A 26928-nucleotide genomic window follows, 5' to 3' on the forward strand; every position below is an offset into this window, starting at 1 on the left:
ATAAACCAGTTATTTTTCCTACGTGTCTTTCCATAAAAATCGGTGATAATTACCACCCCTGTCTTGGGCGAAACAAACGTTGAACGATTATTTTTTTCGTTGTAGTATCAATATTGTGCTAAGCAGGGCCTCTTAATTGTGTTTGCTCGAGGTTCGGTAAGGTGCAAGTTGTAAAATTGCTCATCAAGGTATTGCTTGCTTGCTTGCTTGCTCACTTGCTAGTTGGTATTGCTCAGGCTCGTGTTTTTCCTCTAAGGCGCACATTCTCTAGATTGCGATAAACACTGATAAGGAACAAGAGCGCAAAAAAAAAACCCCGGGCCGCACCGATAAGGTTGCAGACACTTTCTTCGGCAAGTAAAATCGTGTGTTTGCGGCAAAAACGACGGCGGTCCGGGTATCATCAGCGAATCAATTCTGTTTTATTATTTTTATCGGATATCCTACATATAAAAGTCGGTTTTCAAGATTGGTCCAAACATTTCGACAAAAATTTCATATCAATTTCACTCTCTTTACTTTCAGGTGAAGGCTAACGGTTTCAACTAACGGTGTAACTATGTGAGCAACATCAATTTGTGTAGCAGTTGGATTTTCCCGGATTCTTACAGCAACGCCCCTTCGCCACTGACTGGAAAATACCCACTTCACCACCATCACTGCAAATCGAAAGCTTCCTTAGCCCTGCAAAATGAACGGCCTGTCTACGCTGAACCGATTGCTGGGCAAAAAGAATAAAGATGGTAAGTTTTTTTTTCGATAAAAAAAAACTAAATGCGAAAAACTCAAACTGTTTCTAGACTTGAGAAGTGAGACGTAGCACATCAAAAGTGAGACGTGAAACATGAAACGTGAGATACTTTCGTGAGTCTTCATGTGTAATGTTCCATTACTCATGTCTCATGACTTCAGACTTCAACTCACGTATCATGTCTCAAGTCGCATAAAACAAGTTTGACTTAAAGAAATTACAAAAATTACGAAACTGACAAAAATGACAAAAATGGCAAAAATGACAAAAATGACAAAAATGACCAAAATGACAAAAATGACAAAATTGACAAAATTGACAAAAATGACAAAAATGACAAAATTGACCAAGATGACAAAAATGACAAAAATGACAAAAATGACAAAAATGACAAAAATGACAAAAATGACAAAAATGACAAAAATGACAAAAATGACAAAAATGACAAAAATGACAAAAATGACAAAAATGACAAAAATGACAAAAATGACAAAAATGACAAAAATGACAAAAATGACAAAAATGACAAAAATGACAAAAATGACAAAAATGACAAAAATGACAAAAAATGACAAAATGACAAAAATGACAAAAATGACAAAAATGACAAAAATGACAAAATGACAAAAATGACAAAAATGACAAAAATGAAAAAAAATGACAAAAATGACAAAAATAACAAAAATGACAAAATTGACAAAAATGTTAAAAATGACAAAAATGACAAAAATGACAAAAATGACAAAATTGACAGAAATGAAAAAAATGACAAAAAAGGCAAAAATGACAAAAATGACGAAAATGACAAAAAAGACAAAAATGACAAAAATGACAAAAATGACAAAAATGACAAAAATGACAAAAATGACAAAAATGACAAAAATGACAAAAATGACAAAAATGACAAAAATGACAAAAATGACAAAAATGACAAAAATGACAAAAATGACAAAAATGACAAAATGACAAAAATGACAAAAATGACAAAAATGACAAAAATGACAAAAATGACAAAAATGACAAAAATGACAAAAATGACAAAAATGACAAAAATGACAAAAATGACAAAAATGACAAAAATGACAAAAATGACAAAAATGACAAAAATGACAAAAATGACAAAAATGACAAAAATGACAAAAATGACAAAAATGACAAAAATGACAAAATGACAAAAATGACAAAAATGACAAAAATGACAAAAATGACAAAAATGACAAAAATGACAAAAATGACAAAAATGACAAAAATGACAAAAATGACAAAAATAACAAAAATGACAAAAATGACAAAAATGACAAAAATGACAAAAATGATAAAAATGACAAAAATGACAAAAATGACAAAAATGGCAAAAATGCCGAAAATGACAACGATGACTAAAATGACAAAAAGTATTGAAAAATGACAAAAATGACAAAAATGACAAAAATGACAAAAAATGACAAAATGACAAAAATGACAAAAATGACAAAAATGACAAAATGACAAAAATGACAAAAATGACAAAAATGAAAAAAAATGACAAAAATGACAAAAATAACAAAAATGACAAAATTGACAAAAATGTTAAAAATGACAAAAATGACAAAAATGACAAAAATGACAAAATTGACAGAAATGAAAAAAATGACAAAAAAGGCAAAAATGACAAAAATGACAAAAATGACAAAAAAGACAAAAATGACAAAAATGACAAAAATGACAAAAATGACAAAAATGACAAAAATGACAAAAATGACAAAAATGACAAAAATGACAAAAATGACAAAAATGACAAAAATGACAAAAATGACAAAAATGACAAAAATGACAAAAATGACAAAAATGACAAAAATGACAAAAATGACAAAAATGACAAAAATGACAAAAATGACAAAAATGACAAAAATGACAAAAATGACAAAAATGACAAAAATAACAAAAATGACAAAAATGACAAAAATGACAAAAATGATAAAAATGACAAAAATGACAAAAATGACAAAAATGGCAAAAATGCCGAAAATGACAACGATGACTAAAATGACAAAAAGTATTGAAAAATGACAAAAATGACAAAAATGACAAAAATGACAAAAATGACAAAAATGATAAAAATGACAAAAATTACAAAAATGAAAAAAAACGACAAAAATGACAAAAATGACAAAAATGACAAAAAAGACAAAAATGACAAAAATGACAAAAATGACAAAAATGACAAAAATGACAAAAATGACAAAAATGACAAAAATGACAAAAATGACAAAAATGACAAAAATGACAAAAATGACAAAAATGACAAAAATGACAAAAATGACAAAAATGACAAAAATGACAAAAATGACAAAAATGACAAAAATGACAAAAATGACAAAAATGACAAAAATGACAAAAATGACAAAAATGACAAAAATGACAAAAATGACAAAAATGATAAAAATGACAAAAATGACAAAAATGACAAAAATGACAAAAATGACAAAAATGACAAAAATGACAAAAATGACAAAAATGACAAAAATGACAAAAATGACAAAAATGACAAAAATGACAAAAATGACAAAAATGACAAAAATGACAAAAATGACAAAAATGACAAAAATAACAAAAATGACAAAAATGACAAAAATGACAAAAATGACAAAAATGACAAAAATGACAAAAATGACAAAAATGACAAAAATGACAAAAATGACAAAAATGACAAAAATGACAAAAATGACAAAAATGACAAAAATGACAAAAATGACAAAAATGACAAAAATGACAAAAATGACAAAATTGACCAAGATGACAAAAATGACAAAAATGACAAAAATGACAAAAATGACAAAAATGACAAAAATGACAAAAATGAAAAAAATGACAAAAATGACAAAAATGACAAAAATGACAAAAATGACAAAAATGACAAAAATGGCAAAAATGTCGAAAATTGCAAAAATGACAACGATGACTAAAATGACAAAAAGTATTAAAAAATGACAAAAATGACAAAAATGACAAAAATGACAAAAATGACAAAAATGACAAAAATGACAAAAATGACAAAAATGACAAAAATGACAAAAATGACAAAAATGACAAAAATGACAAAAATGACAAAAATGACAAAAATGACAAAAATGACAAAAATGACAAAAATGACAAAAATGACAAAAATGACAAAAATGACAAAAATGACAAAAATGACAAAAATGACAAAAATGACAAAAATGACAAAAATGACAAAAATGACAAAAATGACAAAAATGACAAAAATGACAAAAATGACAAAAATGACAAAAATGACAAAAATGACAAAAATAACAAAAATGACAAAAATGACAAAAATGACAAAAATGACAAAAATGACAAAAATGACAAAAATGACAAAAATGACAAAAATGACAAAAATGACAAAAATGATAAAAATGACAAAAACGAAAAAAATGACAAAAATGACAAAAATGACAAAAATGACAAAAATGACAAAAATGACAAAATGACAAAAATGACAAAAATGACAAAAATGAAAAAAAATGACAAAAATGACAAAAATAACAAAAATGACAAAATTGACAAAAATGTTAAAAATGACAAAAATGACAAAAATGACAAAAATGACAAAAATGACAAAAATGACAAAATTGACAGAAATGAAAAAAATGACAAAAAAGGCAAAAATGACAAAAATGACAAAAATGACAAAAAAGACAAAAATGACAAAAATGACAAAAATGACAAAAATGACAAAAATGACAAAAATGACAAAAATGACAAAAATGACAAAAATGACAAAAATGACAAAAATGACAAAAATGACAAAAATGACAAAAATGACAAAAATGACAAAAATGACAAAAATGACAAAAATGACAAAAATGACAAAAATGACAAAAATGACAAAAATGACAAAAATGACAAAAATGACAAAAATGACAAAAATGACAAAAATGACAAAAATGACAAAAATGACAAAAATGACAAAAATGACAAAAATGACAAAAATGACAAAAATGACAAAAATGACAAAAATGACAAAAATGACAAAAATGACAAAAATGACAAAAATGACAAAAATGACAAAAATGACAAAAATGACAAAAATGACAAAAATGACAAAAATGACAAAAATGACAAAAATGACAAAAATGACAAAAATGACAAAAATGACAAAAATGACAAAAATGACAAAAATGACAAAAATGACAAAAATGACAAAAATGACAAAAATGACAAAAATGACAAAAATGACAAAAATGACAAAAATGACAAAAATGATAAAAATGACAAAAATGACAAAAATGACAAAAATGGCAAAAATGCCGAAAATGACAACGATGACTAAAATGACAAAAAGTATTGAAAAATGACAAAAATGACAAAAATGACAAAAATGACAAAAATGACAAAAATGATAAAAATGACAAAAATTACAAAAATGAAAAAAAACGACAAAAATGACAAAAATGACAAAAATGACAAAAAAGACAAAAATGACAAAAATGACAAAAATGACAAAAATGACAAAAATGACAAAAATGACAAAAATGACAAAAATGACAAAAATGACAAAAATGACAAAAATGACAAAAATGACAAAAATGACAAAAATGACAAAAATGACAAAAATGACAAAAATGACAAAAATGACAAAAATGACAAAAATGACAAAAATGACAAAAATGACAAAAATGACAAAAATGACAAAAATGACAAAAATGACAAAAATGACAAAAATGACAAAAATGACAAAAATGACAAAAATGACAAAAATGACAAAAATGACAAAAATGACAAAAATGACAAAAATGACAAAAATGACAAAAATGACAAAAATGACAAAAATGACAAAAATGACAAAAATGACAAAAATGACAAAAATGACAAAAATGACAAAAATGACAAAAATGACAAAAATGACAAAAATGACAAAAATGACAAAAATGACAAAAATGACAAAAATAACAAAAATGACAAAAATGACAAAAATGACAAAAATGACAAAAATGACAAAAATGACAAAAATGACAAAAATGACAAAAATGACAAAAATGACAAAAATGACAAAAATGACAAAAATGACAAAAATGACAAAAATGACAAAAATGACAAAATTGACCAAGATGACAAAAATGACAAAAATGACAAAAATGAAAAAAATGACAAAAATGACAAAAATGACAAAAATGGCAAAAATGTCGAAAATTGCAAAAATGACAACGATGACTAAAATGACAAAAAGTATTAAAAAATGACAAAAATGACAAAAATGACAAAAATGACAAAAATGACAAAAATGACAAAAATGACAAAAATGACAAAAATGACAAAAATGACAAAAATGACAAAAATGACAAAAATGACAAAAATGACAAAAATGACAAAAATGACAAAAATGACAAAAATGACAAAAATGACAAAAATGACAAAAATGACAAAAATGACAAAAATGACAAAAATGACAAAAATGACAAAAATGACAAAAATAACAAAAATGACAAAAATGACAAAAATGACAAAAATGACAAAAATGACAAAAATGACAAAAATGATAAAAATGACAAAAACGAAAAAAATGACAAAAATGACAAAAATGACAAAAATGACAAAAATGACAAAAATGACAAAAATGACAAAAATGACAAAAATGACAAAAATGACAAAAATGACAAAAATGACAAAAATGACAAAAATGACAAAAATGACAAAAATGACAAAAATGACAAAAATGACAAAAATGACAAAAATGACAAAAATGACAAAAATGACAAAAATGACAAAAATGACAAAAATGACAAAAATGACAAAAATGACAAAAATGACAAAAATGACAAAAATGACAAAAATGACAGAAATGACAGAAATGACAAAAATGACAGAAATGACAGAAATGACAAAAATGACAAAAATGACAAAAATGACAAAAATGACAAAAATGACAAAAATGACAAAAATGACAAAAATGACAAAAATGACAAAAATGACAAAAATGACAAAAATGACAAAAATGACAAAAATGACAAAAATGACAAAATGACAAAATGACAAAAATGACGAAAATGACAAAAATGACAAAAATGACCAAAATGCAAAAAATGACCAAAAATGACCAAAATGACCAAAATTACAAAAATTACAAAAATGACAAAAATAAAAAAACTGACAAAACTGACAAAACTGACAAAAATGACAAAAATGACAAAAATGACAAAAATGACAAAAATGACAAAAATGACAAAAACGACAAAAATGACAAAAATGACCAAAACGACCAAAATGACCAAAATGACAAAAATGACAAAAATGACCAAAATGACAAAAATGACGAAGGTGACAAAGGTGACAAAAATTACAAAAATGACAAAAATGACAAAAATTACAAAAATTACAAAAATGACAAAATTAACAAAAATGACAAAAATGACAAATTGACGATAATGACAAATTAACGAAAGTGACAAAAATGACAGAAATTTCAAAAATGACAAAAATGACGAAAATGACAAACATTACGAATTGACCAAAATTACAAAAATGACAAAAATTTCAAAAACACCAAAAATGACAAAAATTACATAAATTTCAAAATTAAAACAAATTAAAAAAATCAAAAGTTCAGAATAAAAAATGCTTGTAGGTCCCTTCATTTTTAATTTAAATTGAAATCAAGAATATTATTTTTCATTTTGCTTTTCAGTGCTCGTTTAAAAGCTAGAAAAACATTTCAATTTTTTTGTGATTGTTTTTTTTCGTGTTCTTTTAAACGAACACACACACACATATACACTCAGAAAAATACTATTATGCATGCCATAAGATTCTCTTATTAAGTGGCGCCATTAGAAAAATCATTGAAATTCATAAGATTCTCTTATGACGCGAATGAATTCTGAAGATGAACACCTAATCCAATGAGAGTTTGCAGCTTTTCATAAGAGGCTCTTATGGAAACAGAAAGTCAGTTCTAATTAGAATAATTTAGGATATTTGACGTTGAAAACATTCACTTTATTGTTTTCCCAATTTCTTTTAATAAAATAATGAAGTAGTCATCAGCAGCACAGCAACACCCCGGTTTCAACAAAGTTTTTTTGGCCGCATCCGATTCTTCGAACTTGCGTTTTTTTTCCGGTCAGTATACTGAAAGGTAAACAAAAAAAAATTTTAATTTTACTAGTATATATGGCGTTCACATCAAAAACATTTCAAACTTACCAATTAGAAAGATAACAATGTTAAGGAAAACGAATTACCAACAATAGCGAGTGCTTCGTACCGTTAGACAATAAAAAAATTGATGGAATGAATGAATGTGTTCATTATATTTTCACAATGCCATTTCTCCTATTTTTCATAAGATGTTCATATGAAAACTGAAGGAATTTTATAAGACTCTTATGAAACACAATTTTACACTCTAAAAAGCGGTTCATAAGACGCATCTTATGAAAATTATAATAAGAATTTGCCTGAGTGTAGGATCTCAGTGAAACTTAATGTTTCTTTGAAGAGATCTAAATTGTACTTAACTCTAGGCTTACCCAAGGATATGACGGCTAGCATCCTTCAAATGCTAAAACCATCCGTCCATTTTAAGAGTTGATACTATATGTATGCCGTGACCGAGACTCGATCTCATGACCTCTTGCTTAGAAGACTGAAACATGTTGTTTCCACATAATTCATGCAGAATCTACATAGTTTTTTGTTACCTCTTTATAGGACTGAGGCCTATAAGATCTTAAAATCTCAGCTGGGAAGAATGCTTGAAAAGGTCTTTGTAGGGTTCAGTATGTGGAATCTTGATAACTTGTTTCAAGTGAATTCCACTTTACAATTAAGATACGGATGTTAACTAGTAATTCCATTCTTCTTTTCCAGTTTCCAAATCTACGTCCAACCTTACCCGGTCCACGACCAACCTGGACAGCTCTAGTCAGTACAACAAGATCGTGCCGCTGGCCGCCATGAATAATGCCCCGTTCGAGCAGACGTTCCGGATAACGGTGCTCTTGCCCCGGGAACAGCTGTACGTGGCTCGAGTCGGTGCTAAAACTCGCCTGGCGGTAGTGCTGGATATGATCTGCAACGATAAATTGCTGGACGCATCGAAATTCCTGTTCCGCCATCCAACGGACTTCCATCAGGGGTTCGAGCTGGATCTTACTATAGGAGAAGTTGGATTAAATGAGATTCGATTGATGTCCAAGAAGGAGCTTGAACATCTGCAAAACAATGAGTATCGGCTAAGCACTAGCGACATCTTCCGGCTGCACCAGAAGAACATCCGTGAAAGCTCGGTTTCTTCTTCGGATCTAAGCAGAACTTCGCGCGCGGCGATGAAAACTACTAGTCCCTATAGTTCAACAAATTCGCTCAACTCGATGGATTCATCAGGGCTGAGTTCAAGCTCCCGTGGAGGAATCAACGGCAGTCAGCCACATCCTCCGGTGGCTCCAACCCGGAAAAAACGTCTAGCTCCACGACCTCCGAGTCAAAACTCTATACCCGAGAAGGCACCCCTGGAGTTCAGCAGAGATGATCACATCTTCAAGGAACCGCAGTTGCCACCTTACTCTAAGAAGAACTTCCATGTATCGTCCCCAAATCTGTTCAATCGGGGCCTACAAGCCGTAGACTCGATGAACAACAATAGCATTGAGTACCAACAGCCCAATGGCGAAGAAGTCAACCTCCGGGATCACCACCACCAACATCCGGAAACCGTCGAAGAGATGAACAACATCATCAATACCCAAACGTCGTACAGTACCCTCAAGAACCGGCCCACCTCGATGTACATCATCCGGGAACCACCCACTTCCGAGAAACAGAACCAAGAAAACGGCGAAAACGACCTTCAGCGGACCTCCCTGAATGGAACCAACAGCAACAGTATGCTGGACATTGTCAATCACACCCGCACATCCTCCAACTCGTCCGAGGTGAAAGACCCGCGAGACTTCCAGGAAAGCTTGGACCATCTCCAGCAGCATCAACCGACCCCTCGTCAACGGCTTAACTCGAATGGTAACTTCATGTTTGAGATTTATTTTTGTTGAACCCTCTAACAATTATTTTCCTCTTCCAGCTAGGAAATCCAAAGCTCCGGCCCCGCCTCCGAGGAGTGTCGGAACGAGGTTAACCACAGTCGATACCCGAACCACCAATACCAGCAGCAATAGTTTGACTAATGGTGGACGCAATCATGCTAACAATAATAACCTGGTCCCGGAACCAAAGATTGTACCGACACCATCGCCGAGGGCACCGCTGCGAGGGGCCACAACCGGAAGCACCGACAGCGATACGCTGATTTCGGAAACCGACTCCAACTTCAGCGAGGAACGGAACCAAGGTGAAGCTCAATGCATGACGAATTCTAGTTGATTTTTTTAAAAAAATCTTTAATTTTCAGATACGGTGAATAAGCTAAATGCGGTTAACAGCCTTCATCATCAGCAGCCGACCACCCCACCGATATCATCGGTTCCGTCCCAAAACGTATCCAAAGTAATGCTAAACGTAGATCAGTCGTCCCCGGAACCGACAAGTGCCCCTGCCAGTTTGGTTCAGCAAGATACGGAACCCAAATCGGCCAATGGCGCTTCAACGGTTTCCATCAAGATCGTTAACGACGCTAACAAAACGCCGGTGGAACCACAGCTAAATAACAGCTTCAAACCATCGACTCCAATCGTATCCAAAGTGCACATTGTGCCGGAAGTTGGTAGCAGAAAAACCAACGAAACGGAACCCGACCGGAGACCTTCAAACGGGGGACACAGCTCGGACGAAGATATCAAAATTTATAACATTGAATCCGGAACGGAGCGACGGATTCATGAGAAGAAAGACCAAGTCCGGTCTCCATCGCCGGCGGAAGACGAACAGTGGACCTATACCCTACCGGCTCCACCTAAATTTGCCGATTCGTCCATCAAGTCCGGAGAGTACGACGAAAAGCAGCGCATTTTCGATTTGCAGTCAACCTTTGTGGACAACACCACGATCGTTACTGATCAAATGACGTTTATTTCGGATGAAACGGAAGCCATCCGCCCTGTTCTCCGAGAGAAGGTGCTGATGGATGAAAGCCTCGTGGTCCTAGAGGAAAACGGCAAAAACTGTCCCTCCCCAACAGTGACTTTGAACGAGAGCGATCTTGGCACCGGAAGCAGTCCCAGCGTCACTCCCACCGGAGGAGAAATTTTGATCACATCAGACATGGAAGACGGCTATCGTGGAGGAAGTGACCTACGCGAGTCGATGATTCAAACCCTCGAGAAACGGAGAGAAAAATTAAAAGAAAACGAACTTCAAGAACTGAAGGAAGCCATCGAGAGTGGCGTAAAACCGATAAAGGAAACGAACGGAAACCTTACAAAAAATGAAAGCAATGTTATCAATAGTGCCAAAACGAACGAAGAAATCCTCATCCAGGACAATGCGGTGGTCATCAAGAGGACCAGCATTACCAGCATCAACCGGTCTCAATCGGTACTGGAACCGGCCGGCCAGCGAAGGTTCTCCAACGAGAACCGAAAATCTAGTGAGGTGATCAACGAGCTGGCCGCGGTGATTCGAGACGATAGCTCGCTACGGGGGGTGCTGAGTGGATCCCGAAAACAACAGGATCAACAGGAGGAAATTCCCGGGGTGGGACCGAATAGTTTGAGTAATTTTAAAATCAGTACCTATAGTAATGGGTTTTCGGGCGAGAATAAGGAAAATATTTTGGAGAAGGCTGTACGGACAGAAAAATCGACGGATACGGTAAGTTGTATTTTTTTTTGTTTGTTTCTCATCAACGTTTAGTAATTACAAATTAAAAATATACAATCTAACCTGTTAAATCACGATCTGAAAAGGTAAGAAGATTTTTCATCGCATTCACATGCGAAAGGAAGGATTAGGTTCGAAAATTATCTTTTGTCAACACTCATGCTTTAACTTTCTCTTCTGCTCCTTTCACAACATGGCCAAAACTTTAAAGTGTGCGAGAAGATGAAAGTCCAGTATCTTGAACCTCTTGTTTTTCGCTCCAGAAGCTATGATTTTTGCTGAACTTCTTCCTGAGCAAACACAGGAAAAACTTTCTTTTTTTCGGGATTTTCATTCTCTGGGATGATTTATTCCTGACACAGGAAATGCTACTGAGTTTCTTGAGGTTACTTGACTACTTGGGGTTTCCTCTAATAGTTGGAATTCTTCGTCTGGCTGTCCGTCTCCGGGTCCTGAAACCTCTTCTTAAACTCCCTTGGCAAGCTCCCCTCAAGTATGCCGAATTTATAACATCCACATGGAAAATGCGTTCCTTATCATAGGATGGTGTTTTTCTAGCCTCTTTGACTTTTTTAAAGCCTTGCGCAGCGGTTGATACATCGATCGAGATGATCACATCGAAGTCGTTTATCGTTCCTCTGTAAAAGTCAGTTCACGTCGATAATGACTTCGATACGACGAATATCCACATTTCTGCTCAACACCCACATTCGCAGTCCTACAACTACATCCAACCGGTTGCTCGTCCTGGAGTTGAGAAGGACGACCTTCTTTTGGTTTCTCCGACTTTTTTTATGCCTTCGGTTTTGATCGACGACAGCCTGACCTTCTATTTGCTTCCCAACTCGACGAACTTCCAGTGACTCTTGGTCCGACAATCTTCTAGTCGTATTTGGTCTAACGACCTTTCAGTGGCTCTGGTTTAATCCCTCTCTAATGGCTTTGGCTCGATAACCACCAATGGCTCTGGCTCGACGACCTTCGAAGACTTTCCAGTGGCTCTAGTTCTTTGCCGTCAACTCTATTTGCCACAGAGGTTTCCAACATGATTTATATAAGAAGTGAAACGATATTAAACATTGTAGATTACAGAATATCTGGCAAAACTATTCAGCGAATGGTTCTGACAGAGAACTCATTATTCACTGACGATTTTACCGGAGCTTGAAGTTGCTCAACAATAAGAAATCTTTTTTTTTCACTAAAAACTTTAAACTCAGGAATCGGCACCACTTGGATACTCCAATGGTGGTGGAGTGATCCTTCTTATGTACACAGCTTTTACTACACAGTAGATCTTTCCTCAAATTTGGCGATTCAAACGCTTGATCGGAGGCACTCTACTTGGAAACTCGCCTTTTCTTCCTTTTTTGTGGGCTGGAAATCATAGGGTTTTGGGCCTCAACTCATTCTGGACTCCCGCCTTTAGTGACCCACACTCAAGACTGTTGTTTAATCACGACTCAAATAACTTAATCCCACTCCATGGCGTCATCTATTGAACAAAGCCACACCTATTGCAGTTAATCGTCCTGTATCAAAAAGTTGTCTATTCAGAAAAGGAGACCGGTTATGCGTAGTGGTCACCCTTGACGTGAAGAAGAACGCCTTCAACAGTGTCAGTTTAGCAGCGATTTCGTCGTCGCTCATTCGTATAAGGATTCCGGCATATATCTGTAGGGTGGTGGTGGAGGGTTACTTCCGTAACCGCCAACTACAGTAAATGAACTGCGAGGGACAGGGAGTGTCTTGGCAAGGGGTTTCACTAGGATCGATACTTCGTTCATGACAAACTCCTGAGACTGCGTCTCCCACGGGAGTGAGACTTGTGGGATTTGCAGACGACGTGGCCCAAGAGGTCCAGCTACTCGCCGAAGCGGTCCAGCTACTCGCCACAGTAGCGATTGAGAAGGTGGAAAGTTGGATGCGCTCCAAGAGCTTGCGTCTGTCTCACCACAAGATCGAGATTCAGCACAATCAGTGACGATTGCAGCTGGACCATGCGCAATCGAATCCAAGCGTGCGATCAAGTACCTGGGGGTGATGATCGACGACCGGATGAGCTACGGCGGTCGACTACGGCTGTAAAAGAGAGGCAATGGCGACAACAGTCCTCTCACGGTTCATGTCGAATAAATCGGCGATCCGCTGCAGCAGACGGAGGGTCCTGGCGAGTGTGAACTCGTCCATTTTGCGGTACGGAGCGGAATCCTTGAGCATACAGCGTAATCTGCAGAAGCTCGGCAGCGTGCAGCGGCTGGTGAACCTGCGAGTAATCAGTGCATATCAAACAGTGTCCTCGGTAGCTGCTGATGTTGTGGCGGGGGTCATGTCCATCTCGGTCTTGCTAGAAGAAGATATCTACTGCTATGAGCACAGGCACATGGCCGATGTGTGGAAACATGCCAGAGAGGTTTCAATGTCCAGCTGGCAGCACCAGTCGGACAGCTCGGAACGTGGCCGGTGAACCCATCGCTTGATCCCTAACGTCGGATTCTGGATGGATCGTGGATTTGAGTGTTGTTCAGTGTTCAGTGTGGTGTTCAACTGTCCAAGGTTCGAAGGGGTACGCACTAACAAGCTTGTCGCCTGTGGACTCTATACGACAGCCGACATCATCGTGCGGAGGATGTGTGAGGATGCCAATATTTGGCGCGTGGTCAGCGGTGAGTTCACCCGAGTCAGGACTGCCCTGCAGAGGAGTTGGAACCAGCACTAGTCCATAATCGACGTAGGGTGACTCCTTTACCGGGGAGCATCCGAGATGTGTGCGTCCGAACCTAACAGTAAAGCAGACAAAGATAAGATTTTACCTTCTGAGTATGCCGAGCTGTATGTAGGATATCTCCACCGTTACCGTCGCGGAGTATCCGAGTAGAATGCGCCCGCTGCGACGGAGGCGACGGAGACATGACCTTCTCCGCAGTCGAACTCGTAGGGAGATTGACGCCCCGGAATACTCTCGGATAGAGTGACTTCACGTCGTCGTCGGCGGGTGAGTCACTCTAGTCGGTGTAGGATGACGCCTTTGCCGGGACCTCAAGTCATCAGAGGAGAGGTCATTGGTCTCTAGCAGTGGTCCCGAACAGAGGTGGAGCGCACGATAGTCGTGATAACCAAGCGAGCCTCGAGTTACGAGTAAAGGCCGGACCTCGAGTCGTCAGAGGAGAGGTCCTTAGTCTTGAATCGTAACAAGAGGCAGGGTATATATGTTGGAGTTTGACTTGGAACCGTGTAAGCCGATGACCGCAGAAGCGCGGACTTGTTCTCCCATCACGGGTACAGCCTTGGTTGCAGGTCCGGATGAGAATTAGGTGGACTTTATGGCGTAGGGATACATAGTATCTAGAGTCGACCAATTGCATCCGTGAACCCAGAGTAGCATACTGCAAAGACGTGAATACTGTGGAGACAACTATTAAAAAATTTTAAACCTTGATCCTTGTTGAGTCAATGTACTCTGCGCCCCGACGACGGAATCACAGATGGAAACTGCAGACTACATTTATTTGACAAGGTTATCAAACCGGGTATATCGACACATGCACCCTCCAAACCTTGATCATTCGTCTCGGTAGGGTAGCGAGCCAACGTATCCGAACCGACGGCGATACTTAATGAGCATCCCTGAACAATCAGAAAATGCTTCAGATAGAAGTCCACTAGTTTCTGTTTCTTTCTCAGGATGTCTCCATTGCTGACTACCGAAACATCTCTAGCGTATTTCAACACGTTTGGCATGTTCGTGTTACTAAGAGATAGACGTCCTACTCTAGCCAAACATGATGGTAATGACATCGGCCGTCACTCTAGGCTGCTGATGTTTTGTCTACTTCTTAACAACGCGAACTTCCTGCAGATTATACTGCTTATTCAGGGCCTGTCTGCGGCATTCGATCACCGAGATGTCCGAGATGTTAAGTCGTCTGCACTGCATAAACGCTTCCCTCCTCTTTGGTCATCCTGGCTCTATTCGATATCTCTATGATAGTAAACCGTAAACCGTAAACCGTGCTGTCTGCCTTCACCTTCGATGTATTATTATTATTATTATTATTTATTATCAAATCAACAGATCATATATTGATCCAAATGATATTTAAAAATTAGGAGACTAACTACAAATACAAATCTACACTGAACTTAGAACACTAAGAATTCTTCTTCGGAATACAATCTTCGAAACGTCAAAATCGAAATGTTCTGAGAAGCGGTTAAAAGTCTTGATGACGCCAATTATTGCAGAGTTGGCCCCGTAATTGTTTAGTCTAACAGGAACGAAGAGCTGAAGATCCCGATTCGTCAAACTACGAGGTCGGGCGCTAAGTGGAAGAACTTCCAAAAGTGCGGGAGAGTCGATTCTTGATGAAAGCAGATCAGCGACGAAAGAAGCACGAGTGGCGGTCCTGCGGGCTTGCAGCGTGTCGATGTCGATCAGGCGGCAGCGGCTTTCGTAGCTGGGAAGTCGAAAAGGGTCTTGCTAGTTTAAGTGTCGAAGGGCATACCTCAAAAAACGTCGTTGGATGGCTTCGATGCGATCAGAACCGTTTTGATAATATGGGCACCAAACCGCAGAAGCATATTCGAGGTTCGATCGAACCAGACTGCAGTAAAGACTCTTCAGGCAGTAGATGTCCTTAAAGTCCTTCGTCATGCGGAAAAGAAGACCCAGGCTTCTGGAGGCTTTGTCAACGATATAGTTGGTGTGATTCTTAAAATCCAGCCGCGCGTCGAGGATCACACCAAGACCTTTCACGTGTTGAGCTCGAGAGATTTCATCGTTTCCAAGGAAATAAACGGCTGAGAACGAGCGTCGTTTGCGGGAAAATGATATTACTACACATTTATCACGGTTTAAAGGTAGGCGATTGGCATCACACCAGGAGGCGAAGAGGTTAAACTGGTTCTGCAGGAAGTTCACATCCTCGGAGCCATTGATAGAGCAGTACAGTTTCAAGTCGTCGGCATACGCCAATTTTGGTCCGTCGAGGAGTTGCAGCACGTCATTGAAGTAGATTAGGAATACTAACGGCCCTAAATGACTTCCCTGAAGCACGCCTGATGAAGCTGAGAACTGCCTGGAAAAACAGTTACCCGTACGAACTGTCAATTTACGTCCAGTAAGGTAACTGCGGAACCAGCTAATGAGAGATCTACAAAATCCTAAACGCGCGATCTTTCCGACGGCAATATCATGGTTCACCTTGTCGAATGCGGCAGACAGATCGGTATAGATGGCATCATTTGGGATTTCTTTACAAAACTTTCATGCACATACGAGGTAAAGGTTAGTAAGTTAGTTGTAGTTGAGCGTTGAGGCATAAATCCATGCTGGCCGTTGGAGAGGTTGTGCTTGCAGAACATGAAAATGGGATCTAAAACCACCAATTCGAAAAGTTTGGCTATAGCACACAGAGCTGAAATTCCTCGGTAATTATTAACATCTTTCCTATCTCCCTTTTTATGAACCGGGAACATGTAAGCTTCTTTCCACAGTGAGGTGAAGGTGGCCTGGTCAAGCGAAGCTTGGAAGATAAGCCTGATAGGAGTCAGCAAAAAAGGCATAAAACGCTTCAGAAAGTTAGCTGGTATCTCGTCCGGGCCCGTAGAGAAGGAGTTTTTGAGCTTAGTGGCTGCTTTAGACATGGTTGTATCCTCGACTGTAATACCGTTTAAAGAAAAGCCCAGTGGTGAAACACTCCTGATGGCACAATTCAGTTGATCGTCGGTTATTGAAGATGTATCAAAGATGCTCGAAAATTTATTGGCAAAGAGATCGCAGATTCCGGAGTCAGAGTTCGCCATGATGCCATCCAGGAACATGCAGGACGGTGTTCCAGGTTCATTCCGCTGATTCTTGACGTGATTCCAGAAGAATTTTGGGCTAGTCTTGAGGTTTTGCTGAAATCGACTAAAATGGTTTTGATAGCTACGTTGACTGGCTTTTTTAAAGACGGAGTTGAGTTTGCGATATTCTTCCTTGGTATGCGGAGATTTGTGCTTGTTGTAATTTCGAAGGGCACGCATTTTTGTCGCTTTCTGTTGTCGTAAAGCTGTTGTGGCCCATGGAGTCCGAGGATTAGCATTGGCGGTGCATTTCGGCACATGACGGTCGATTACGTAGCTGAGGATGTGCGAGAAAGTTTCGGCTGCAGTATTAGGGTTAGCTAGTTCGAGTTCGGATTCCCAGTCTATAGTGGCCAGTACGCGAGAAATGATATCGAAATCGGCGTTCTTATAGTCCAAGTAGAAGGGTACATCCGCTTTCTGCACCCGCTTCTAGATCACCCTCACTAACACCTAACCAACTGTATCCAGTTGACACGACCGATCTGTCCGCAGAATGGAGCCCACACAATGATCGCTATTTATCAAGCACTTTCGTCCCTCTCTACGGAAGGTTTTGGTATCACCTTGTTTACGTTCAGCCTTTTCTGGGCTTCAAGTAGGACGTGACTTCGGAGGGGTAGTTAGTCGGCTGCACTACTTCTCGGTTCACACGCATTGATGTACCCGAAAATGACCTTGAGGCTCTTCTCCAGGAGCCTTTCTAAGGCCCCGCCACCAACCGGAAACAATCTTGCATACCTTTCCAGTCTCAGTGGGTTGGAGTTCTGTTTTGCGTAACTTTTGGTGAGCGTTCCCTCTCTAGAGCCTTTTTCGGATCTCCGATATACCCTGTTCTCTCAATGGGTATCTATGAGCTTGTAAGCCGTGATAACAAACGGCATCGCTTGTCCTCAACCTCCTTGTAGATGTTGGACTAACTCTTCACTACTGTTACTGGTTCCTTCATGTCGTCTATTACGTTAACCAGTTTATCCGGTACTACAAATCTATGGAGAACTTAAGAGCCTCTCGACCTGCTATGGCCTGTTTCGATTTGGTGTCTACCTCATCGCTAATGTTTGGATAAGCTGTCTAACCACGGAACGCCCCTTTCTAAGGATATCTATATCTGAGTCAGGCTTAATTCTCTATTTTAGCATAATTTAAGCTAACACGCTAAATAATAAACAGCTGAAATGCGCTATTTAAAAAGCTCAATTTTACACAATCGAATTACCACTTCAAATTTATCTAATTCCAGGTGCCTCCGAAACCACCCCAGGACGAAGAGGAAGCGGTCATCATCCGCCGAAAGATATCGGTCGATTCCATCCAGGCCATCCGCAGTGGGCAGCTGCTGAGCAGCGATGAAGAAGAGTCCCTAGCGGCCAACAACCAACAGCAGCAGATGGTCAATGGTGGTGCGATTCGTAATGGATCGGCCGCCCTCGTTGGAGCAGGCCCGGTCAAACGTCGCAGCCTGACTACGGTGCTGAACCGCACTCCCGGTCGAATCAACCGGTCGGATTCGTTCCATTCGACTCGGTCGGACTACATTCAGGCGCTGGCTAGTCCAGCCGGGGGAGGCGGAGTTCCCAGGGAAAATGGGATGCGATTGACTCCGCGGAGTACATCCTATATTTCGTTGATTGGAGCGCAGAGGTTTGAAAATCGATTTGGAGCTGGCTCTAGGCGGAAGTCGACTAGCGAGGTGAGCATCTGTGATTCGCCGTCGCTGCAAAGTTTGGAGGTGATTAAGAATATTCTGAATACATCGCGGAGTAATTTGGTGGCGAATGAAGCTGAGGAGGAACGAGAAGTTTTACCTATGGCGGCCATAAAGAGGAACAGCTTTACGGATATCTCAACTTTGGTACAGTTCAAGAATGAGGTAGCTAGGAGCGCTGTATTGAGAAGGGAAAGCGTAGTCGATACGAAGATTGAGGAAGTTGAAGTTAGAAAAGAGATTGAAGAGGAGAAAGAGAATGTGCAGGATTCAAAGAAAGAATATTTGAAGAAAAATAGTTTTACGGAAAATAGTATAATCAGTAATAAGGTTGAAACTCAGCTGATGACGGATATGTCTCAGGAATCAAAAAGTGACGACGAGAAGCTGCAAAACAAGCAATTTTCGTCTGTTGTCACTAAGAATCCACAAACGACGGTTGTAAGTATAACTACTACAAGCACGACTGTGACCAGCAGTGGAGTTAGTGTTACAGTGAATGCTCAAGATAGCATTGAAAATGATAAGAAGTGGAAGTACCAAGGTCCTCCGACCATCAATCTATCCACTTGGAGTGAACGTCCCAAAATTGACGTGACCATTAAGTCGGATCGGGATTATCGATTCGGAGGAAGCTCTACGCTTCCTCGAGGCTACAGAAACGTCAACAATACCACAAAAATAAGCTTGAACGCAACACCCGCTACTGTCGATGAAAGGGAAGACGGCGTTGATCGTCCAGATTGCGCCCGAGAACACGTGCCATTGAGACGGAGTGAAGTAGAAATCCAAAAACTTCCCTTAGAAATTAACAGGACTGAACCTGTTACGGTCAACAACGACGATCGTCTACCCATTGTAAGGGCTGTTGAATACAAAAAGAACGTCGTACCACCTACTGTTGCACCGAAACCCCTGGAGAAACCATACTTCTACGATACCTTCTCACGGAATCCAGGGACGCCAGCAAACACAACAGCTACCATTAATCGACTTAGTATGGGTTATCAAAAATTCCAACCCGTGGTTCGTGGATTCAAATCAATAGATGAACCTTCAGCTCCACGACCTGTATCAATGATCGAATCTACCAATATTTCAACGACCATTTTAAAACCCGCGCCTCCAAAGGCACCAGAAAAGCCAGAACAAACCAACTCCAACCCGGGATTCCCATTCGGTCAGAACACGCTTAGGCGAACTGGCTTAAAAGATAAAATCCTCTCTCCGGAGCCACAACCGGAACCAAAAATATCTGCTATTCAAGAACCCCCCATAGTAGCACTCAAAGCCAAAAACAATACCACAGCATCCATTCCTCCCCCGCCACCCCCGAAACTGACCACTCCCGTCGTCCGAGGTGCCATTGTAAAAAAGCAGCTTCCCCCGGCGGCACAAACGGTTGATCCTCGATCCGCCCTGCTTGATGCCATCCGTGGCTTCAACAAGAGCAAACTTCGCAAGGATCCATCTATCGAAGAGCAACCCTCACACTAAAGTAAACACCCTTACTTTCTTTCGATACTTCCGACAACTTCTCCGCCTATCTGCTGTGTAGTTAGTTGTTATTAATTTATTGTTTCTGTTGTATTCTTTTTGTTGTACTAAAATTTTTGTATGATTTTAACTATGTTTTAATAATTTTCTACCTTATTAGCACCGAATACTGAATCAAGATTGTAACTTTTTTAATCGAAAACAATAACGGTAACGCCAAAGGTAAGTGGGATTTGTCTGCGGATACGAATAATCGTGACCAGTCATACAAACATTAATATCGAGCGGTTTCGGGCAACTGATTTTATAGCATCAAACGGATATTTTTAACCAAAACGGTGCCTTTTCCTTAAAAGGTACTCCAATCTGTCTAACAGATTTTAACAAACACACACAAATAAGACTAAAAATCGTTTGAAGACTCGTTCAAATAACCCGCAAAACATGCTGCACTGTTTTTTCCGAAATTTAAAAGTCTTACGGAAACGGCAGCTTGAAAATTATTTTCAGAAAGAACAACTTCACGTACATAGAATTGCACATAGATAAAGACACAAACAGTAAGAGTAAAAGAAACACATTCACACTCGGGTATTAATCGTTAATTCGTTACATTCCACAGAAGCCCAACACGTGGAGCTGTCTTTTTAACTATATTAGATCATTTTAAATCATCTAAACTTCAATCTTTATCCTTACTTCAAAGGTTAGGCTTATTCTTTCGATAAAATCCCCTTCATTTTAAAAAGTTCTTTTAAAAGAAAATCTTAACAACAAACACAATCATTAGTCATTAATGTAAGTCAACTAAAAATATACTAGTACTAAAAATTCATTAAAAAAACAAAATTCCCTTTTCTGTTCTTTTGATTCGTTGAACATACTGGTAATATATACTTATTCTAATCATCAAAAAATCGCGATTGTCGGCCTAAATCAGATGGTACGAAAAGGAAGTAATACACTCCAGAAAAAAGCTGGCATAATTGTACATTTTGTTTCTAGTAGCTACTGTATGAAATAAACTGATATTAATCAAATGTGTTGGTGATGACCTTATTATAGAGAAACTCCGTCTGCTGGTTTTGTTAAAAGAATACTGATTTGTTCAGCTTCATACTTTTAGGCGATTAAAATTCTGTCGACACTCTATGGAGCCACCCTATGATTAAAACCACAAAAGCCGTATATTACCCTAAAAGTGAAATATGAGCTCTTAGTGTTTTTAAATCTTGATTTTTTATCTTCTGGATAGATTTTTCGGATTTTTGTCACAGTTATCTGAGTTTACAGATTAGTTTGTTTTTGTTTCTTACTGTTACTTTTTCTTCCTTTCTTTATTTCTATATTTAAAATAAGATATCTATTAGTAAATTGATAATCAAATTGAGAGAATTCTTTTATTTCTCAGAGGTACCTACATTTATTGTGAAGGTAAGTTCATTCATTGATAATTTTATCAATCAAAGAGTGGCTCCATAGAGTACATCAATTTAACCCGAGCCATAGAGTAAATTAAATCGTCAAACTTTTTTTTGTACAGGATTTTCATCCTCTGGGATGATTTATCTCTAAGCAAATCGGTAATCTTAACACAAATGTAGGTGCTCATCAAGGGTTGTTTACTATATGGAAATAGCATGTGATAGAATGTGCTAGGATTCTTTTGAAAAAACTAGATCATTAATCAAACGACGTATTTATACTCTCAGCAGCTGAATTTTGTTAAATCAATGGTGTTAACACGTTCGTCGCCACGCTCATTTTGGTAGTTTTGCTAGCCGGGCCCAAAAAATTTTTCAGAGAGAGACAGCAAAGAGGGAGAACTCCCATATTTGAAACGTGTGGCGAAGTTGTTGTTTAGGCACGTGTGAAAATGTTGTTTAGGCACTCTCTGGAGCCACTTTTTTTTAACCAAGTCCCTCCAATTTGATTCTTCTTCGAAGAAAATGGTTAATATCATTCTTCAAACTCCTTCAAAACCTGAAAACACTCTTCAAATAAATGTTTTCAAAAATTTTAGAATTTTATTTTCCGATAAAAAGCTTTTCAATGAGCCGTTGTTTTTTTTTTCGTAAAATTCATTTACGGCTTATGTTCTTTCTTTCTTTGATATCTTTTGTTTCTCTAATACTTTCCATCACCTTTAAAAGTTAAAAAAAAAGGTTTAATATTGATAATAATCAGAGGGGTGTAATTGCCAAAACTATCAATGTTAAGTTGAGTACACCAAACGATTCTTCATATCTCAATCTACATCTGGAACAGAACCCAGATTTTTTTTAAAATTTAACCACTTTTTCGATTGAATTAAAACTGCTTGAATTGAAAAATATTAGAAAATTCGAGCACCTTTGGCAGCTTTGAAGTCGTTCGAAGTGCGTTTTTTTCGAAATTATCATTTGGGCGTTTACACCCCTCGGAATTTTTTGCAAGTAGGATATATTTTAGTATTAGTCTATCACCTCATAATCTACTTTGTTAAGTTTTAATAAACACCTATATTTTCTACACAATGATCATTCGATTTGACAGTTGCTCTTGCATTAAGACCTTTCTCGGCATTCAATAGCTTCCGTACCGGTTTAAAAATGCTTTATTTCTATTTATTCTCTGGAGCAAAGCCCTACTAAGGAGGGGAGGGGAATTTCTCCGGCCCCCCGGCTCAGGAAGACTCCTCCTCGGGGAAAATTAAAATTTGAACAACCCTTTAATCATACTACTTTCAGTTCTAAAAACTAGGAAAGAAATTGAAAATTGAAAATTGGAAATAACTGGTAAAGGGGCCCTCTTGAAGTAATATCTCAAATAGTTTCACTCTAATATAAGTTAAGCCTCTAGAGTAAGCATTGCAAAAGTTTTTCCCACATTTTTTAACTGAACATATGAGCAATGTGAGCACCAATTTTTACAATGGCCACAAACATCTGGACATTTGATCTCGAATTTTTTAACATAAAATCCGGAAATTCCAGTGATAATTCTAACAAAAAACCCGATTTAATACACTTGACAGTGGATTGTAGCCTTTCTTACAGCCTGTAAATTATATTTGGATACATGACACAAAATAATAAAAAAATAAAAAGAACAATAAATTATGATCAAAGTACTTCGAGCGCAGTACATCGAAAATGAATAGAAAAACTAAAATTTAAAATTGTTTATAAGACAGTATTTTAAAAAAAATCATAATTTTCAAATAAATATCATAATTTGCAAAATTTGGAGATTTATGATTTTTCTATGAGATTTTTTTAAGTGAATAAAAACTCTGTTTGGAGTCACAGCATGTGGTAACTTTAAAATAAAAGAGCAATAAGAATTAAAAAAAAACACACAATTTAAAAAGAAGCCCAGCTACGTGTTTCAAATAATTTCACGTTTGAGTAACCTCTGAAGTGAAAGAAACGAATATGTTGAAAAATTATTGGGTATAATTACAATTGCTAGAGTAAAATACGATGATCCAACGTAAGGTACAACAATCGGTCAAATTAACTATAATTTTTTTTAATTTTGACAATATTTTAAATTTGGCGAAATGAACAGAATGACACACAACAAAGTTTGAGAAAATATCTCACAAAAAAAAATCACAATTGAAAAAATTACAATGTTGACAAAATCGAAAACATAGACAAAATTTAAAAATGAACAAATTGAGAAAATTTATTAAACTGACATATTCAAATTTCAATAATTTTAAAAATCAAAAAAAAATCAGAAAAGTCAAAATGAAAAAATGGTTGAAAATATCCAAATTGACACATTTGAAAACACCGATTTTGGTTTGAAAATTTATCAAACTGCCAAAATTGACAACATTAATAAAGCTGAAAAAAATTTCAAAGTTGATAAAATTGATCAACTTGAAAAAATTTATAAAACTGACCAAATTTATATTAATGACAAAAGTGACAAAATTGATATAAATGACAAACGTAATTCAATTTTGTCATTTTTGAAATTTTGTCATTTTTTAAATTTTGTCATTTTTTAAATTTTGTCATTTTTGTCATTTTTGTCATTTTTGCCATTCTTGTAATTTTTGTCATTTTTGTAATTTTCGTAATTTTTGTCATTTCTTCTAATTTTTGCCATTTTTGCCATTTTTGTCATTTTTGTCATTTTTGTCATTTTTGTCATTTTTGTCATTTCTGTCATTTTTGTCATTTTTGTCATTTTTGGCATTTTTGTCATTTTTGTCATTTTTGTCATTTTTGCCATTTTTGTCATTCTTGTAATTTTTGTCATTTTTGTAATTTTTGTAATTTTTGTAATTTTTGTCATTTTTTCTAATTTTTGCCATTTTTGTCATTTTTTTCATTTTTGTCATTTTTGTCATTTCTGTCATTTTTGTCATTTTCGTCATTTTTGTCGTTTTTGTCATTTTTGTCATTTTTGACAGTTTTTGTAATTTTTGTCATTTTTGTAATTTTTGCCAATTTTGTCATTTTTTTCATTTTGTCATTTTTGTCATTTTTGTCATTTTTGTCATTTTCGTTATTTTTGTCATTTTTACTTTTGTCATTTTTGTCATTTTTGTCATTTTCGTCATTTTTGGCATTTTTGTCATTTTTGTCATTTTTGTCATTTTTGTCATTTTTGTCATTTTTGTCATTTCTGTCATTTTTGTCATTATTGTCATTTTTGTCATTTTTGTCATTTTTGTCATTTTTGTCATTTTTGTCATTTTTGTCATTTTTGTCATTTTTGTCATTTTTGTCATTTTTGTCATTTTTGTCATTTTTGTCATTTTTGTCATTTTTGTCATTTTTGTCATTTTTGTCATTTTTGTCAATTTTGTCATTTTTGTCATTTTTGTCATTTTTGTCATTTTTGTAATTTTTGTCATTTTTGTCGTTTTTGTCATTTTTGTCATTTTTGTCATTTTTGTCGTTAGTGTCATTTTTGTCATTTTCAACACTTTTGACATTTTTGTCATTTTTAACATTTTTGTCATTTTTGTCATTTTTGGTAATTTTTGTAATTTCTGTCATTTCTGTCATTTTTGTCTGTTTTGTCATTTTTGTCATTTTCAACATTTTTAACATTTGAGTAATTTTTGTTTTTTTTTAACATTTTTGTCTTTCAGTCATTTTTGTAATTTTTGTCATTTTCAGTAATTTTTGTAATTTTTGTCATTTCTGTAATTTTTGTAATTTTTGTCATTTTTGTTATTTTTTGACATTTATGTTATTTTTGTCATTTCCAAAATTTTTGTCATTTTTGTCATTTTGGTCATTTTTGGTTATTTTTGTTATTTTTTTTTTTTTTGTAAATTATTTATTTGAAACGGCTCATATCTTTAGGCTTTAAGGAGCCAAACTCGTTTTGTTTGATTACAATTGTGTACTTAGATCTAGTTCACTTTTTTTTTTTGAAGAAAAAGAAAGATAGAAAGGGAAATATGAAAATAAAGAGAATTATAGTCGAAGATCGATAGCTTTTAGGAAAAGGTATATCTCGAACATATAGTCCAAGTCCATCATACCTAATACATCCCTCACTGGAACGTCGGGTGGTTTTCCTCGGGCCCGAAGGGAATCTATAAAGTTCGCTCTGGCGAATAGGTGGTCCTCACACGACCAAACAATATGCTCGATGTCATGGTAACCTAGACCACATCCGCATAAATTGCTGCCAGCAATATTTAAACGATAGAGTACCGCATTCATGGAATAATGATTGGACATGAGACGGGAAAATATACGAATAAAATCCCGAGTCAGGTTCAATCTATTAAACCAGGGTTTAAGGCTTACCTTTGGGATAATCGAGTGGAACCACCGACCCAACTCATCCTCGTCCCATCTACGCTGCCAGTTGACAAGAGAGTTTCTTCGAGCCAAGAAGTAAAATTCGTTGAATACGATTTCACGCTGGTAAATGTTGCCTTCCATCGCACCCACTTTTGCAAGGGAATCTGCCCTCTCATTGCCTGCTATTGAGCAATGTGAGGGGACCCAGATAAAGGTGATAGAAAAGCAACGTCTTGATAAAGTGGTCAATATATCTCGTATCATTTCGAGGAAGTACGGCGTGAATTTTCCTGGTTTTATAGAGCGGATTGCTTCAACAGAGCTGAGACTATCAGTTATAATATAGTAGTGTTCAATAGGTCGTGTGGCGATACTATTCAAAGCCCAGTGAATAGCTGCTAACTCTGCAACATATACAGAGCATGGTGACTGGAGACTGTGAGATGCGCTGGATATTTCGTTGAACACTCCAAATCCTGTTGTTTCCTCTATAAGTGATCCATCGGTAAAGTACATTTTATCAGCATCGACGTGTCTATATTTAGCTTCGAAAATTCTTGGAATCAGAAGAGGACGATGCGGATCCGGGATTCCACGAATTTCCT

The 26928-nt window shown here is 36.5% G+C and overlaps 1 protein-coding gene across 1 annotated transcript; it reads left to right on the forward strand.

Moving 5' to 3' along the window:
* The first annotated feature begins 324 nt into the window (after window positions 1-324).
* On the forward strand, window positions 325-21598 carry LOC129758717 (uncharacterized). Its single transcript, XM_055756318.1, has 6 exons — window positions 325-455; window positions 526-743; window positions 8603-9751; window positions 9813-10079; window positions 10140-11497; window positions 18597-21598. The coding sequence occupies exons 2-6, from the start codon at window positions 692-694 to the stop codon at window positions 20556-20558; spliced, it is 4788 nt and encodes a 1595-aa protein (XP_055612293.1). The 5' UTR covers window positions 325-455; window positions 526-691; the 3' UTR covers window positions 20559-21598.
* The last annotated feature ends 5330 nt before the right edge of the window (window positions 21599-26928 follow it).

This window comes from Uranotaenia lowii, chromosome 3 (genome assembly GCF_029784155.1).
Source record: "Uranotaenia lowii strain MFRU-FL chromosome 3, ASM2978415v1, whole genome shotgun sequence".
NCBI classification, from domain to species: Eukaryota; Metazoa; Arthropoda; class Insecta; order Diptera; family Culicidae; genus Uranotaenia; species Uranotaenia lowii.

Coding starts and splice junctions, on each gene's coding strand:
- LOC129758717 (XM_055756318.1), top strand. CDS start 692: ATGAACGGCCTGTCTACGCTGAACCGATTGCTGGGCAAAAAGAATAAA. Junction 744..8,602: donor GGGCAAAAAGAATAAAGATG/GTAAGTTTTTTT, acceptor CTTCTTTTCCAG/TTTCCAAATCTACGTCCAAC. Junction 11,498..18,596: donor CAGAAAAATCGACGGATACG/GTAAGTTGTATT, acceptor ATCTAATTCCAG/GTGCCTCCGAAACCACCCCA.